The sequence below is a fragment of the Anabas testudineus genome, chromosome 17 (genome assembly GCF_900324465.2).
Source record: "Anabas testudineus chromosome 17, fAnaTes1.2, whole genome shotgun sequence".
Taxonomy (NCBI): Eukaryota; Metazoa; Chordata; class Actinopteri; order Anabantiformes; family Anabantidae; genus Anabas; species Anabas testudineus.
Genome location: NC_046626.1, coordinates 137944 through 156562, shown reverse-complemented (window position 1 = coordinate 156562; position 18619 = coordinate 137944). Strand labels below are relative to the sequence as shown.

The window sequence follows — 18619 nt, the reverse complement described above, 5'->3', positions numbered from 1 at the left end:
ATCTCACAACACTGTTGCTGTTATGTTTTTTCTGCTGAGTAGCGGTTTTCCTTCTTTGGATTGATATGTCTCAATGTTATCGATAGACATCGACTGCTGCAGTTTGTACAGCAGCACTTACATGTTAACAACGCTTTTCCGACAAATAAAATACAGGGTGTGCATCATTTACCTGCCATGTTCCTGGTATTTTCATAAATCACATTTATAAAGTATTTTAAACAATTATACTTGTACATTATTTAGTATGCCATTAAATGAATGGAAAAGGTTTACATGTTCACTATTGGTTACTGACCCTTGTTAAATGTTTCTGTGTAACTGACATGAATAACAAATCAGTTTTTGTTCAGTTTCATAATTTACCTTGATTACACCTTATTTACCTTATACCTACCACTACTGGATGAAAAACTGACTTGCCATAGATGAGTTTCCAGTGTAACAGAGCTTGTGCACGCGTCATTGTGGAAAAGTGTTTTCTATTCTGTTTTCTCCAAAGCACAGACATCCATTCATCCATCTATTATCTTAACTGCTTGTCCTCTGAAGGGTTGCATTTTCAACACTTTTATACATATAACTATTTAAGTTGTGTTAATGAATAATATTTATGCCCAGAATATGCTGTATGATCCAAAAGCTCAGCTCCACAGGAAGAGAGGAAATCTCCGCATTAAAACTCTGTACCTGTGTACACATCTCACTTAAGACACTTGAAAACCCATCTATAGTACATTCTTCTCTCAAAAAGCTCTCATATGATGATAACCCTACAGCAACTGAGTCTGGAGAATCTAGTGAAAAGTAGGAAAACTAGAATAAAGAATTCTACTATTACTACAATGATACTCACATTGACGTGAAGTGTAAACTACAGTGTGGAGTGATGGTCATGTTATGTTAACAGGTGGTGTGTCCTGGATGGATGTAGAATGGACTGTATATGTGTTGAATGCAGAGAGAAGGTGGATGGATATACAGGTCTGTGAAGGTGTAGATGGTAGACACTCACTCTGGCCTTGCCGGGAGGGGTGGAAGGGTCTGATGTCTTGTTGTTCGGGGTGGAGGAGACCTAGGGAGACAACCACCCCCTAGTTAATACAACCTCCAGCCAATCACAGGCCACAACACAACAGGGTGGAGGAGAAGGTGGAGGGGTGGAAGTATGGGGCTGGTCAATTGGAAGCTGGATGTGTGGGTTAGAACCAGTTAGATGAGTGTGGGCTATTACAGCCAATCAAAAAGGAAGCATACTTCATGATTACATAAAAAAAACAAAAACAAATCAAACCGAATAAAGCTTTATAATTAAGTTCACTAACTAAATGTGGGATGTAGGAATGCTTTTAAATAGGTCACAGTGTAGTGGTGTGTAGTTGCTCCAATTACACAATATGTTACTGTGAGTCAATAATAGAGACCCAAACTGAAAACAGGCCATCCGGGTTAGAAGTAAAAAAAAACATTGTTCAATATTTCCCATTCAATGTCCCATTGAGATTTCTAAGATTTGAGTCCAAAAGTTGATTGAGAGGTTGCAACAAGATTAGACATGTCAGATAAGATTGAACTTGGATAGATGTCACAGTAAGAATGTTATATTTTATGGATCTGGACGAAACCATATGACAATGAGGTACATTTATTTTTACAAGCATAATGAATTGGTAATAAAGTTGGTAATACTACATGCAACAAAGGCTAACCTGGACACGACTCTGGCTCTCTATTTGGAGTCCCAAATTTACTACCCAGTAGCAACTGAACTTGCCTGAGTTCTTGACAATGTTTTGCTTCTCATCTGAAAAGCCTGATGGATAGTCTGTAAGAGGATTAAAGGATTATCTATTTTATTGGTGTCAAACTGAAACAACCCTTAATTTAACACAGGGGGTGGCCTATGACATAACTTCTTACCCACTTACAATGAAGTCCTGCCATTCCTTCTCATACTTTGAGATATTGGAGTCTAATGACACACATGATGAGAGCCTTTTGGCTGATGGGTGAAACAGCTTCAAAAACCTCAGGCAAATTCAGTTGTCACTGGAACAATAATGCCCTGGATGGCTGATAATCTCCACTGACATCATTTGGGTGGTTAGTCGACAAATGTGTGTATGCAGGTGGAAATGCCAATCAGATGTACTATATTAGATTGTTCATGGTAACCATTCAAATGGCATTAAACTGGTGCAGATGGGAGAATCAGAAACATGGCAATAAATTATACAACATTAGTACCAATAAAATACATTTCCCCCGTGTTAGTGACAATCAATCCAATCAAACATCAGCACAAAAACTGTGGAAGAAAAATATTTCTGATCAGATCAGTCAAAGTACTTTGGGAATGGGAAAGGAGTTGTGAGATGCAAAAATTAAAGATTTTAATACAAACATATAAGCACTTAATGATATAAAGAAGATAAAGAAGGCTTGGACAGGCAGCTGCTCTGGATTGCAAAGTGTTTCAAGCTTTAGACTTTTCTGCAGGCAGCATCACAATATAGCAAAAGAGCTACTTATCCTAGCCTTCTTGTTCTAAATGACAGCACTAAATGAGGTGTACAGTAGTTGTGCACATATTGTTATTGCATCATACAGCTCCTTAACCTTTCCCTGAGAATAAAAACACAAGCAGAAGAGAGATCAAATGGCACATTGCTGGACAATAACATCACAAGTCTAATTCCTAAATGTTGAGAAGAGGAAAGTTGTTAGACCAACACTGCTGCTGTTGAATGGAAGATATTGAAATATATCAGCCAATATTAGTTTCAATGCACACTGAATGACTCAGTGCCACTTAATATGCAAGACAGAGATGCGTTTGTGTGTGTAAAGTGGCTTCACTCTAACAGACTGATAAAAACATATCTTGCAAAAGGGAAGCGAGTTGACACAGCAGGGACAGACATGCTACTGCAAAACACACTACAAAGCGTGAACAGTGTCCAAATGTTACAGTTGATACTGACAGCCAGACTCTTATATCTTCCTGTTGATTATGTGGTTGTAAATTTGAACAGGGCGTCACTGAGTAAATAGGGGAAGACAGTGTCTTTGCTAGATATTACAAACCTCCATGTTACCGTACCGTGCTCTACCAATTTGACCAGACACAAGACGAGGTTTAAGGGAACATGAAGGAATATGAAATAATGATGCTAATGTCCCTTTTTGGAGGCAGCGATGACTAACACAGAAGAACAGAAGAAAACAGCACAAATTAAGTACAAATATCTGAAAACCTGCAACTACATGGAAAGATAATGCACAGATAATAGAAGGACAATATAAAATGAAATTGGTTTCTTTAAGATAAACGTAAGGTCAACAGGTTGTGTCAAGCAGGGTGCATGCCAATCGTGTGATGGTTCATTGTAAAAAAAGCATTTTGGAGTATTGTTGGTATTTGTTTTTTTGTCCTGCCAAGAGTGCCAAGAATACACTACAAAGTTATAAGTTTATTATTCACATTAGCTTAATATGAGTAGAATACAATGCAGAGTTTATGATTTAAAGAATCTGAATACTTTGTCAAACAATCTCAAAACACATATGAAATGAGAGGCAGACAATCCAGTAGATCAGTCGTCACTCTGTCACTGTGGCGGGAAAAAAACTAACATGCACAGAAATATTTTTTGTTGTTTCTAAACTGCCACTGTGGTACAGCAGGTGGCAAGGGACAGTGAGATTCTGTCAGACAGGTCTTAGGATGGTGAGGATTGCGAGAAACAAAGTTGCTTTGCAATGGAAGGCAATGATTTATAAAGGTGATGCTGCATGATGACGTTAAGTGACAAAGAGGGGATAAGGAAACTGAAAGGATGAGGGATTAAAAGGTAGCTGTAAGACATAAATAGAGAAACAGATGTTGTAGATCTCTAAAAAAAATTGTCAAAAGTGTTAAGGTGAGGTGTTTCTGAGTCAGATGAAATTTTGTAGGTTAGGTTAGGTGCTTGGGTTAGCACTGCAATTGTCAAATAAGATGCAGAGGATGTGCTTGTTAACCACTTCAGTGTTAGAAAGGTTGCTAAGGTGGGATATTCCCCTCCCCTGCTTGAAGTCATTACAAATGCAAATTTAAGAATTGCTGTTAACAGAGCATGAATTCCCCCCCTCTCCATCTATCCTGGTCCCATCCCCTATAATATCTAATCGCCGCTACAACACACTGTGCTGCTTTACATAGCACAGAAATGGGCATAAGAAGCTAACAGTAGGGTGCTGCACTGACTAAATCCAGTGTATGCAGTTCAGAGATCAGAGCAGCCAGTGATGCCTAGTGTTAATGAGCATCTATGCTTCATAAAATCAGTCAGCCCTGCACCAACGATGTTTTCCAAACCCCAAAGATGATCTTGCCTGCAGTGGATGACATAAATATCTCTCATTTTAGTTTCACTGGCCAAATCTATGTAAGATATAAAAAAATAAAGTGAATCACACTTTTTTACAATTACTGTGTCAAAATTTTAATTAAAAACAAGTTGGTGACAGTTATTGTCTTTCTCCTTTTTTTATTTTTTACATTTACATTCCATTTTGCCATGAATTTTCCACATTTTCATCAGACCACATCAGACAAAATACACAGCCTAGGTCCTTTTTGTCAAAATGATACATAAGACCTGACAGCTAAGCAAAAATGTGTTAGCTATTATGATTAGGTACTGCTAATAGATGCTAAGCTTTTATCAGACAATGTCAAGAGTATTAAAGAGTGATTTGAATTTTCAGCGCAGAAGCACAGGAATTCAAAATAGCTGCTACTTTACAAGCTACTCTTCCTTACATGATGAGATTCAGCATATTGTTAACCTTTCAAGGGCAGGTTGTGTTTCGTTTATTCTGACGACCAGTCTGGTGCCAGTGTAGAGGAAGCCTTCTGTGCATCATCTTACTATGGTGTGCAGCACATAGCAGCCATTTGAATTACAAAGCAACTGGTGCCAAATCATTAGTTGATACAGAAAGATCATTCTGCAGCATTTCAGCACTTTGTGACTTAATGACAGACTTTAATGTTTGGTTTCTCCTACCTTTCCCCCGCCAGGTTGGTACTTGATGTTGTCAATGGATCCAATCTTGGAACGGATGTTCTTCAGATCTGGTGTCGGGGCATTGATAGGCCGGGGGGTTCGAGGAGTGCGGGGCACTGCCGGCTTCTTTTCCAGTGGGGTCTGCTTGGGCACAGGGGGTTTGGTGATGACCCGGCGTCGGTGAGCGGAGGTAGCTTCACCATTAGTGGAGGCAGCTGGAGTAGCAGGAGCAGTGCTGGAGACTGGGCGAGGACGAGCTACAGAATGAAAGTTGTACAAACATGAACTCTGATACTTGAGTTATGTCTCAGAGACTTCAGTTTCTGTCTGTGTCTTTTCATTTTGTTTGTTACCTGTAGTTTTGGGTTTCTTGGTTTCTCCTGTCTTGCTCTCAGCCTTGTCATTCTTATTAGCTGTGTAGTAAAAACGCACAATGCTAATAAGCCTTTTAAAGTAACATTTACCAAATTCTCCAACAACTCTTTCCACACCATTATTTAACATGTAGCTAGCTAAAAACAAGTACCAGGGTTTACCCCTAAGTCATATAATTGTTGTTTGAGTAGCATGCAAGTATGCAATGATCAACTATTCAATGATATCATCATAACTTCAATTAACCTTGTTTACCCATCAAAAAGAGTTATTCAGTATTGTGCATACAATCATAAAATGCCATGTTACTGGATGAATAATTCCCCATGTGAATTATTTACAGTCTAAGTTATGACATTTTTTTATAATTGCACTGTAGCCCCATTATTTTGGTGGATCACGTGGACATGTTTAAATAACACCAATAGTTGTTGTTATGACGATGTGTTTGTACAGCATGTCCATCATGTTGATAAAGCTGTGGTGGCTGCAGTGCTGCCATCGTGTGGCAGGAGCATTAAGGAATCCGACTAAACGGATGCCATCAGGGCTTAGCTCACCCATGCAACTAAACGGAAATGTGCACCTTGCAGTACATAACACCCATCACTGTGAACTGTGTGACTGAATCACATTCTCTGAGGGTGCTGAGCTGAAATGTACAAAACAGCAGAATGCTTGTTTGACTAATTCAGCTCTGACAGAGTCACAGCTTCATCACTTAGAAAGGTGAGATACTGTTTGTGATGTGCGGATAAAAATACCAGTCTGGTGTATTCAAAAGACAACTATTGAATGTGATAAAATGTAGCATATGGTAACAATTTAGCCGCGAGCTGGGCCAGTCTACATTGTGAGTGATTTCTCCAAGAACAGTACTACAGGTCCTGTTGTATGTTGGCATGCTGCACATGTTGCAACACTATGCACCATTAGAAGCAGAGTGGACACACTGTCTGTAACAACATTCAGGTATGGAGGGTAGGCAGACACTTGAGATGTAATAGAAGATATATTACTCTTCTTGCTGTGTCAGTGTGTGTGTCTAATGTGAGAGAGAGCACGTACCAGCAGTTTTGCTTGCAGCAGTCACAGAGGAACCATTCTTATTAGCTGCTGCACGGGCTGTGGATGCAGCCTTTGGTACAGGTGGGTGTTTCTCAGCTGCACTGTTTTCTGGAGTCTGTCACATCAAATATAGGAGAGATAAGCTGTGGGGAATGTACTCTACAGTTGCTGCTTTGCTTGTGCTATGAAAAGTCAAATATACAAGTCGAAGAATGAATGCAATGAGAAGGAAAGATGGTGAGGTCAGGCATAAAAACACAGGAGTGGTGGACGGAAGGAGGGCTTGACTCTATTGTCAGGTTAAACAATGTACAGCACCATACAAATGTAAGGGCTGCCATGGTAACGCGTTTATCACTGGTGATGGTGATGATGTTGACCGCCTGTGCTTGCTTGCTAGCTGGTTCTCCAAAAAACTTCAAACTAATTTGCTGGATAAAATTACAGTTTTTCTAAATAAACCTTATGGTATTTGGACTCGCTAAAAGTACACTTTGATTTGGGATGTAAATGATGGAAAGCTAAGACCAAGAAGACTGTAAATTAGTGTCTTCCCCTAATTATGTTTTGATCTAACTTTTACATTAGAAATACATACTGTATCTACCTATGTGTATTATACTTACCTTAGCAGCCTTAGCAGCCTTGGCAGAGCCAGTTGGCATTGATGGCCGCTTGACAGTGATGGGTGTGGGGCTTTTTTTATTAGCTGAGGCTGTGGTTGGGGAGGGGTGTTTGGCCAAGGTGGCCTCACCATTGGTGGAGAGGGTAGATGGACGGGATCTGGTAGAGTTTGGTTTGGTTGAACCGACATCAGGCTGGTGATTATGAAAAGTAAAATAAGTCCATACAAAAACAGTAAAAAAAGAGGTGTAGAAGCAATAGAAAGAAAGAAAAGGCAGAAATGAAATCACTAATTGCAATGACAGCATGATCTGGCAGCACAGCCAGCAATAATATAACAAAATCATAAAGCAGGTTATAAATTATAAAATGTAATTAGCAATTTGATGGTGGTTAGAAAGCTAAGGTGAGTGTGTTGGTCCAAATGCTGCATTAACAGCACCAGTGCTTCATCTGAGCAAATAGAATACAGATTTATCATGCTTCCAAGTATCTGCTCTTTGCTTGAGTGAGGACAGGATTCATGTTATTTTAATTGGTTAGACACAAGTGGTGCTTTTTAGCAGATTGGTGAATTTATACACGGGGTTCTTAATACAGTTGCCTAAAAGGTCAGTTGTGCAGGCCCCTGTAGCAAGATTCTCACACGTTGTGTCAGTAAGCAGTTACATTTCTTATTTACTTACTTATTAAATGTTGTTTTACAGGTGCACAACAAGGGTCAGACAACAGTAGTTCTCTAAAATAACTGGTACCTACTATTAGGACTAGAACGCTAGACAAGTAGGGATAACAGCTGGAATATTGACCAATCTGTGCGATAACAAATTATGGTGCATAAAGTAGCTAGTAATCTACACTCCTGCCACCCAGCCAATCACAGTCTGAGAGTGTCAGTCTGTACAAAGCAAATATGGATCCACAGCAGTGTGTTATAAGCATGTGTTCTAAGCGTGGGTGACCCACCTTGCCCTTGCTGTCGGGGCTGTGCAAGGTCTTGCCACTGTTGCCTGTTGGAGACTTAGCCATGCTCTTCCCTCCTTTCTCCTCCTTCTTGTCATCTTTGTTGGTCTTCTCAGGCTTGTCCACCTTTTCTACCTTGTCGTTGGCCTTGTTGTTTTTCTCTGCGCTCATCTTCTCGTCCTCCTTGAGAATCTTCTCTGACTTCTGGTTCTTGTCTGGGTCATTGTCTTTCTTCAGTTGCACCTCCTTCTCCTTATTGTCGACGACATCAATCTTCTCTGTCTTACCAGAAATGCCTATCTTGTCTTGCTTGTCCTTGTTATCAGATTTCACTGTAAAAAATCAAGAGGACGGAAGAAAAAATGTCTTCAAAATAATAGTCTTCAATGTCTGCCTGTATGAAGTGAACACTGTACCAAGTACCACTGTAACAGAATCTTTACAAAGTTTTGTTCCATAAACAAAATTCTGTTATGTAATAAGCAAAAGTCGGTGTTTGGTTATTGATTAATATAGATATTATTATTAGCTTATGTGTTAAAAGCAGAATATGTGTTTATATATTAATTGACCACAAAATCCACTAATCGTGTTCACTTGATCTCCCCAAAAATTCGAAAAATCTGATGTAACACAGGGCACTCTACCCAAAATTACGTCATGTCATTGTGTATCCAACACAATCTTTCATTCAGAGTTCAGAATGCAGTTTTTGAATTTGTGAAGAGGATCTGGTGAAGAAAAAAACGAGGTGTTAACATCTTTAAAGCACCTCAGTTCCTATAAAAACTAATTTGCAATTTACAATTAGAAGTTTGCTATCTGTGTATTTCAGTGTCTGTATGGTAGATTTTCTATAGATAATCAAAGAAATAGATGAGACTTTGACCAACTGCTGCATCACCTCCTGCTGCCTTTTCTGAGCCAAAAAATTGCACTGGAATACCAGAAGGTAGCAATAGTTGTCTTTCAAACAGGTAAAACAGAGGAAGACTCAGGGCTGCGACAGGACATACCATAAACAATGCCTCACTTGGCATTGTTTCCTTACTATTTCCACACCACTCAGGCTCACTACTGATGATTTACAGCTACTTCTAATCAATAATATGTCTTGTTATAAGTTGTAAATGGCTCTGGGTCCATTTCTCTTCTTGTGCAGTAATAAGATCAGGCTGTCCAACTGCAGTCCTCGAGGGCCACTGTTCGACTGCCCTGCTTGATTCCCATCTATCTCTGTCCTACCCACCTCTGGTTACCTGGATCAGGTTTAGCCAATTAGAAGATGTAAGGGCGAGGATGCTAGCCCTTAAGGGTCAGGGTTGGCCAAACCCAGCTAACATAAACACCCATTCAGAATAACAATCTACCCCTCCAAATCCTTATCCTTGCCTTCCTATACCTTTGTGGTATGCCTAAACCTTATATGCCATTCCGCGCCTTCTGTTATAGTTTGGACTACCCAGCCAGCATCCTGTTATTCCTGCCCAGTGTTGTTCACCTGGACTGTATGTAACGCCTGTTTGCATTAATTAAAGTCAGCCTGCCTGGCTATCAGGTCCTATCTTCTTGTGGTTGTAATACACAACCCATGACAGGCTCCTGACTGTCCTCAGAGTTAAAAAGAAGCCAGCTGGTTGCAGGGCATTTTCAGCAACAGTATATCTCTAATGAGTCCTTCAAATCAAAGTTTAAAACTGATCTTTTTTTGCTCTAAATTTTGGTTTATTGCTATTTATTGATTGCCTCAATAGTTTTACCTGTTAGTATTCTAGGTGGTCTCAGTGAATGTATTAACCCTTTTCCCTCTCTTTTTCAGTTTTCTTCCTCCATTGTCTCTTTTCAGTCAGGCTTCTCTGTGCTGGACCATCAGCTATCTTGATGCTAGTTGTCAATGCCTCAATGAAGATTTTCTGGTTCTATATTTTACTCATCCAGGACACAGGGCCTCTTCTCATTTCTCTTTCTAACTAACATGTATGTCTGTCCTTGTCCCTACACCTCCTTTTTAGATCTCCATAATAAAAAGGGGGTCATATGTCATTTATGTGATCACCCATATGAGGATGGGTTCCCTGTTGAGTCTGGTTCCTCTCAAGGTTTCTTCCTGTTGCCTTTCTTAGGGAGTTTTTCTTGCCACCATCTCCCTCGGCTTGCTCATCAGGGACAATCTGATTATTATGATTCTTACACATTCACTGTTCATTTAAACGTCCATAGTTTCTTTGGTTGTGTAAAGCTGCTTTGCGACAATGTCAATTGTTAAAAGCATTATGCAAATTAAATTAAATTTAATTAAATTGAATTAAATTTAATTGAATTGAAAGCCCCAAAGTTATGGAATAGCCTTCCAAATAGCGTTCGGGACTCAGACACAGTCTCAGTGTTTAAGTCTAGGCTGAAAACCTATTTATTTAGTCAAGCATTTTTGTAAATAGATTTGGGAAGGACTCATGGACGTAGAGCATTATGGTGAACTGGTATGTTTAGATATTGTCTTCCCAACTCTCACTGATCACTCAGGTTTGTTGATGGTGAAGTGTTCGGTTGCTCTACATCCCAGGGAGCCCTCATGTCTGTGTTTCCTTCTGGCCCACCCTTTTAGTTAGGCTGTCATAATTAGTCCTGCCGGAGTCCCTGCTGCACTATTCTGAAAATACATTCACCTCAAACTTTATCTGACTGTGAATACAACTAACTGCCATCTCTCCTCTTCTCTTTCTTTCCCTCTCCCTCTCTCTTTTCCCTCTTCCTGTCTCTCTGTCGAGCTACACGTCATTCCACCCTCTGCCCTCTGGACCTGTCTGACTCGCCCTGATACCCAACTCTTGGCTGGAGATCTCGTCGCCTGGATCCACCGTTTGCCCTATGGGATGCGTTTGGAGACTGGAGTTGGTAACACACTACTATGAAGTCGGTCTTGGCCTCAGCGGACGTCGGCAGCTGTTTGTCGGAGGTCTCGATTCAACGCTCAATAGTCCAGGAATGGAACAAGTCTACCCACAATTAACTAACTGGACTCCACATTAACTTAAAGACATCAACTGTTATACTGGACTGCCTGCTGCCTACACAGCATGTAATCACCCATATGAGGATGGGTTCCCTGTTGAGTCTGATTCCTCTCAAGGTTTCTTCCTGTTGCCTTCTCAGGAAGTTTTTCCTTGCCACCATCCCCCTCGGTTTGCTCATCAGGGACAATCTGATTTCATGATTCATACACATTCACTGTTCATGTACTGTTCTTTGGTTGTGTAAAGCTGCTTTGTGACAATGTCAATTGTAAAAAGCGCTCTACAAATAAAATTGAATTGAATTGAATTGAATTGAATTGAATTGAATATGGCTCAGGTCTATTTGGCAACATCTGTAAATTCCTTTTCAATCTCTCCAGAATTAAAGCTTTGTCCATGTTGTCTATGTACCAGTTAATCTCAAGCTATATCAGATTAGATGGGAAATGTCTGCACTGTTATCTATGGATCCCTCCACAGATGTTCTAGCATGGGCTTTGGTTGGGCCACTCAAAGAAAACTGCATAAGCATTATGCTGCTACCACCATGCTTAACCGTAGGGATCTTATTAGTCAGTTAGTTGTGTTTAAATATTTAGTCCTTAAGCTTTCACTGTCTTTTACATACTGTCTGGCAAACGTGAAGGCTGTTGCATGTTGCATGTCTCTAACTGCTCAACTATAAAGGCCTGATTGATGAAAAGCTGCTGTTTTTGGTTGTCCTTCTGGTAGGTTCGCCCATCAAGCACTACAAAGACCTGTTAAGTTGACTATTGTGTTCTTGGTTACTTACTTGAGGACAGCCAAGTTTTTACGTCTTTCTCTTGACAATTACTGAGGCTCATGGAAAAACTAGAAACAAAGTTTTACATTTATGGTTTTAAACCCTTGCACTTATGTATGTTTGTCCACAGCTTTATTGCACTATTGCAAAGGTCTCTTAGCCCTCCTTTGTTGGTCCTGACCATCACAGAAAATTAAAGCCCAGGCAATAAAACACTAACATCACCAACATATATCAGTGTAGCATGTAAACAGATATCTAAATTAAATTGTGGAATTTAAATTCAACTGAAGTTACCTACATATGTACACATCTTTAATCTGATTTTTCTACAAAATAAACATGTCATAATTGGAAAGATGCTGTAATCACAAAAATATACACCTACACTGTACAGTTAATTACTGTAATATTAATAATAATATGTTGTAGCCAGTTTTGTGCTTGTACAAGTTTGCATCACTGTATCACTCCACCCTGCAACACCAGTAATATGACTCATCCAACGTGAAACTGCTAGCTGAGGATCCATCTAATTCCTCAATACAATACACAGCTGCTGGCAACCAGCTGTGCATGTGATGAAGGGTGTGTGTGTGTGTTGGGAACAGAGAGAGAGAAAGGGACTGCCATGTAAATCAGAGCATGACTAAAATACACAGATAAAGCTGGTGCATGGATATTTTACTGCAGGGACACTTCAAGTAGGGGAAGGAGGGCAGGGACATCAAAATACAGACACACATTCTCTGTTTTGGGCTCACACTTATTTCCTGACCTCTATATCCTCTACTTGCTAGCATGACGGCCATCAAGCTACTACACTGGTAGAAAGGATGATCAATAGACAGACAGGCACAGTAATAATCCATATCTATGCACACACAAAGTGATTTCATGCTTGGTGACAATGCTATAGACAGTTTAGGCTGTCAGCATGTTATATTTTTGTATAACCCTTAGTATTATTGCAGTTTTTTTAAAAATAGCTATAAATGCAGGATATGATTAAATAATTCATCCAATGTAATTTATTCTTATTGATTGCAACCTCATTGTCTATGCAATGGCATTTTAGAATGTCACTTGGACGTTGCAACACTACAGGTTTCAGTTTTGGTGGAGTATTAATTTACTGCTTATTCTAAACCAACAGAAGCAAACAGAAAACGCAATGCACAGACATGGAAAAAATAGTTGGTACCTTTCCATTAAAGAAAGATATTTCAGTGACTACAATGGTCACCGACAAAAGTAATAATAAATAGAAATTTACTAAAAAAATAACTCAGACATTGCTTTTGAGCTGTTGTTCAACAGGAGCATTTTAGAAAACAAAGTCATGGAACTGGCCTGGACAAAAATTATGGTCCCTTTAACTTTTTTGTTGCACAACCTTTTAAACAAATGCAATCAAGGGATTTCTGTAACTCTTAATGAGACTTCTGCACCTGACAGGTATTTTGTCCCACTCCTCACGAGTAAACTGCTCCAGCCATCCCAGGTTTGAAAGGTGCAGCTGCAGACTGCACGTTTCAGTTCTTTCCGCAGATGTTCAATATGATTTAGATGAAGACTTATGGAAGGCCCCTTCAGAATAGATCAATGATTCATTCTTAGCTAGTTACAAGCACCCTCCTTGCACCTGTCGCGTCACATCGGTATCCAGACATCTCCAAGGAGCCTGTGGAGGACTTAGACTCGAAAGAGGCCTTCAACAAGGCTAGGGCCATCTCGCTACCACCTCATTGACCCATTGACACGCAACCAACTGTTTTCTCTGTCAGCACCAGAACAGCCGAACTCGCCGTCGGACTCACTCGACTGTCATCTTTCCCCTGTTTTTTTCTTCGTGGTCAAGAAAGATAGAGGATTGAGACCATGCATAGATTTTCGTGGTCTCAATCAAATCACTAGTAAGAATCACCACCCACTTCAGCTCATCTTCTCCTCCACCTGAGTTAGTCCAAGAATCAATTGTCTTGAAGCTTGACCTGCGCAATGCATACCACCTGGCAAGAATCAGAGAGGGAAATGATTGGAAGACGGCTTTCAACATTCCTGTCGGCCATTACAAATACCTTGAAATGCTGTTTGCCTGCAGTGTTTCAAAATCTGGTCAATGATGTTTTGGGAGATATGATAAACAAATTTGTCCTTTTTTACATAGAAGACATGCATATGCACCATGTTCACCGCACCTACAGAGACCCCTGCAGAACCACCTCTTTGTGAAAGAAGAGAAGTGTGAATTCCACACTTGAACTATTTCCTTCCTTGGTTTCATTCTCTCTGCAGAGATAGACCCGGTCAAGGTGGAGGCAGTGTGGGATTGGCCAAACCCAAAGGACCACAAAAATCTGCAACGGTCTCTGGGCTTTGCAAATTTCTACAGATAGTTCATCTGAGGTTACAGTACCATTGCCAGCCTGATGCATCAGCTGACCTCCAACAAGGCGAAGTTCACTTCGACTACAGAAGCTCAAGAGACTTTTCAAAAGCTCAAGAATGTGTTTACTTCTGCTCCTTACCTGACCCTGACAGGCAGTTTATCATCCTGGTGGATGCATATGACATGGGTGTGGGCATGGTGCTCTCCCAGCGGGCCAAAGTAATAACAAGATCCACCTATGTGCCTTTTTCTCTCGCCGTTTGTCCCCAGCGAAATAGAATTACAACATCAGGGACAGAACTGCTGCCGGTGAAATTCACTCTTGAGGAGTGGCGCCATTGGCTGGAGGTAGTAAAACTCGCCATCATTCATCGTCCTTATGGACAACAGGAACCTTTAGTATTTAACAGCTGCTAAACGGACCAGCAACTGCAAGGTGGATGCTCATTCAGTTTCAATTCAATTCAGTTTTATTTGTATAGCGCCAATTTACAACAGAAGTTATCTCAAGGCACTTTACAGTGTTTAAGGTTTAAGACCTCACAGAAAATATTAATACAAAAAATTATAGAGAAAACCCAACAATCCCATTTGAGCAAGCTTTAGGCAACAGTGGAGAGGAAAAACTCCCTTCATTCACACCAGTTTGATAATCCTGAGTCTAAACCAAAGCCTGCCTTTATCTGTGTGTCACCCAGGAATAGCCTGCACCCGATTTATCATCCAACAACGGTTCTGGTGGCCCAGGTGGTATGACGAAGTCCAGAAGTTTTTCGCTGCCTAGTGCACGAGGTCACAGCAACGGCCTCTCTCTCCTCTCTAATCTGACCCATTTTCTGCCTTCTGGTATTCAGATTGTTTGCTCTCTTTCTGACTGCCTCTCTGGATTTGACTTTTGCTTTAGATGTGACCACTGCTCTGGATGTTGTTTTTCGCTGTATAGTTGTCCTCTCAGCCTCTTCTTCAAAGACTCACCTCAGTTACATGTTTACCTGGATTCCACCTTCTGTCATTCCCCACTTTACTGCCACCGTCTCGGGAATTTACCTCCACAATTTCCCCGCTGTGATATGCCCCCTTAGAATGGAGCTTCGGGACCTTCGGACTTAACCTCTAATCACCACCCTAATGCTGTTCCTCCCTGCTCACTTCCTAGTTCAACCCCTTCATTCTCAGTGAGTGTCTCTCAATTCACTAGTGATTTGCTTTCCCAACCTCCTACTGTCTATATCTCCCAAGATTACGCTGTGCTCCATCCTGACACACAACCTTCAGACTTCCCTCGTTCGTTAGTCTCTTAAAATAAATTTAGTTTTAACCAGTTGTAGCTTGTCGTGTCCCTCCTTGAGCCTGGTTCTGGCGCAACATCACAGTATTATCTGTTTCTTAAATTTTCCTCTTGTGGCCACGTCCAGGGAGGTTACAGTCCTGTGGCCATTAATCTTCTGAATAATATGTGAAACTGTAGTCACAGGAGCATCACGCTGCATGGAGATGGTCTTATGGCCTTTACCTTTACCTAGTTTTCTTTCTAACCTCATGAGACAATTCTCTCCTTATCTTTTGTGGTCTATGTTTAGTGTGGTACACACAATGATACCAAACAGTACAGTGACCAAGTGACAAGTTAGAAGACATCTATGATGCTAATTACAGGACACACTTTAGTTTATCATGTGCCTGTAGTGAAATTATTTTCAATCTCATTTGTCAGTCATTTTTGTCCAGGCCAGTTTAATTAGTTTCTGTTGAACAACAACTCATAAATACATTTTAATTTATTATTACTTTTGTCAGTTTCATGTTATTTAAGTGACCAACATTTTTTTCATAGTAAATTTAGTATTTAATAATAATAATTAAATACTTTATTGATTGTTAGTCCTTGGGTAAATTGTTGTTTGGACAGCTGCAGTAGATAACGACGCTACTGTGTCCAAGGACACTTCAGCTTATAGACAGGAGGAACCAGAAATCCTACCAGTAACCCTGGGGTTTATAGACAACTGCTTTACCAACTGAGCTAGCTGCTCCCACTAACTGCTGTTACTGAGGTTAGTACAAAGTTGTTATACAAAGTTGTTCATTAAAAATTTTCTTAAACACATCATCTTCTAGAATTTTCAATTAATTGTGCCAGCACATTAGTTGTAAATGCCACAGGGAGTGATAGCCCCTAACCCTGTCAGAAGCAGCCACCATCACCAGCAGAGAAAAAAGTGAGCATGCCTGCTCCTCTTGATGGTAACCAAATGTGAGCTACTGTTGTGCTAGAAACTACACATACTATGTGCAACATTAAATGAGTTTGTAGTTGCAATAATTACTAACTTTTACCTGATAAAAGTCAGAGTTTGGTCAGCTCCGCTGTAAACTGATAGTCCAGGTACCCTTTAGCTTGGATTGAATTTAACACTTTTTCTTTTATCGCCAGCAGCTACAAATGTCACAAAAATTATATCTATGGAGCATTTGATGGTTTTTTAAACAAATGTACTGGTCTTAAACTCACTAACTACCAATGTAAAGGGCTTTGAGATGAGTTTGTTGTGATTTGGTGCTATCTCCAAATCAAAACTGAATTAAACCAAACTCATAAACCTGTAAGGAAGATGGGAAAATGTTAAAATGATCACAAAAGTGCAGGCTTGGGGAAAAAAGTGATCAGACTTTAATTAGTGGAGACTGTGCACCCCGCTGGCACAGCCCCCACTCTCAAGAAGTTAGTTGGCTAGTTTGTAGATGACTTCACAGAGGATATTTTGATTCCTCCAGAAATGTTCTGCACCAGCTGATTTTAGACATTTTGTTGAGCAACAGTTGAAAACAAGTTACAATCCACAAATCATCACTTCACCTTTGCTTAATCTGTTTTGTTAAAACATGCTGCAAATTTTTTAAATTAGATTAGAATGAATTTCTTTAGCTTTAAGTTCTTTTTCCCGGAAGAAGCAGTGGTTTGAAACAGACACTGCAAGTCCATCCGACACCTTTGTGAACCTGCCTACTAGAAACACCTGTTCACATTCTTTTTTCTCCATGTATGTTAGGCTACATACTAAAGGTTAATGTTATCATACAACCTGACACTTTCGCAGAAGAGACTGACGCTAACACTGTGTTAAATGAGTACTGCTGGTTGTGTATTATTGCCATTTGAGGTTCTTGTTAACTGAAACCGAAGACTTGGCACTCGCCCACCCTTCCCCTCACAGCTGTGTGTTCTTCTGTGTGCGTGTATGTGTGCATTGTTATTCAGCTGTGATCTATTTCTGTGCTAAATGAAAGTAGCAGACACACAGTCAGTCGTCTGTCAGCAAGCCTGTGGCAGTGGGCGCTTTCATTAATCTGGAAGATTCACGTCACTCGAAGCTGTTCACCTACACGCACATATGATGCTAGAAATAGCTCCTCTATATTTGAGTACAGTCAGAGTCAATGTTCAATCAATGTCCCAGCTTTTCAATGTTGACTGGACTGTGAAAAACACATCACATTGATGGGTGGACGGTTGAACCATTACACACAGAAAAAAAACAGTTCCCTTCGCACCCTTCTGGCATATTCAATTCAATTCAATTCAATTTTATTTGTATAGCGCTTTTTACAATTGACATTGTTGCAAAGCAGCTTTAACATGCATGTAATGCATGATGGTTATATGTGTGTGACATAAAGAACACTGATGATCTGAACACTGATAAAACTCTTTGCTTCCAAATTCACTGACTTCCTACTAAAGGTAACAAGGACGACTTAAGAATTTTAATCTTTCAGACAGAGGAGATTAAATGAATTACCAAGCACACTTCACATTCAGCAAACTAATTTCAGTGTCATATCAACACATTAACATTTCCAAAACTTGCTTTTCTTTCACCTCTAACACAAACAAAACTGTCACTCAGTTCACTTACAAACAGACCACAAAATATACAGTAGTTGTTGATCTGCAAATCTGGCAGTTGATTATGAAGCCTACTATAAGAATGGCAAAACGTTCTACACTGATTTTTCTCAGTGATTTAAATATTAACACATAATATGGATTTCTTGAAAAGTGACAAATACTAGGAAGACAATCCCAACACTACACATTTATTGCACATTCAGCATCACAAAAGAACCCTGCATGCATGTTCCAAACTCAAGCCAACCACTTTAGCATAAAAGCTTGTTTTCAGCTGCTCATAATTTTGGTTTTAAGTGGCTTATGTACACTGGGTCATGTCACAGTACAAGATGTTTCTCAGCCAATTAGAGAAGTTTCTGACCTTGGAGTAGTCCTTGGAGTAAAATGCACAGTAAAACTATTGCAAATCAGACCTTTTACTTAAAGATATAG

The 18619-nt window shown here is 40.0% G+C and overlaps 1 protein-coding gene across 2 annotated transcripts in view; it reads right to left on the bottom strand.

Moving 5' to 3' along the window:
- Positions 1-18619, bottom strand: part of map4l (microtubule associated protein 4 like) — an 85507-nt gene that overhangs the window by 11125 nt on the left and 55763 nt on the right. The window contains exons 5-10 of one of the 2 annotated variants that reach the window (XM_026374947.1): positions 8088-8416; positions 7124-7315; positions 6498-6612; positions 5408-5467; positions 5055-5311; positions 1016-1075 (exon numbers count right to left, since the gene is read on the bottom strand). In XM_026374947.1, the coding sequence (XP_026230732.1) occupies positions 1016-1075; positions 5055-5311; positions 5408-5467; positions 6498-6612; positions 7124-7315; positions 8088-8416 (1013 nt within the window). Of the gene's footprint in view, positions 1-1015; positions 1076-5054; positions 5312-5407; positions 5468-6497; positions 6613-7123; positions 7316-8087; positions 8420-18619 lie in introns of both variants that reach the window. The other variant, XM_026374946.1, reaches the window with a different exon arrangement.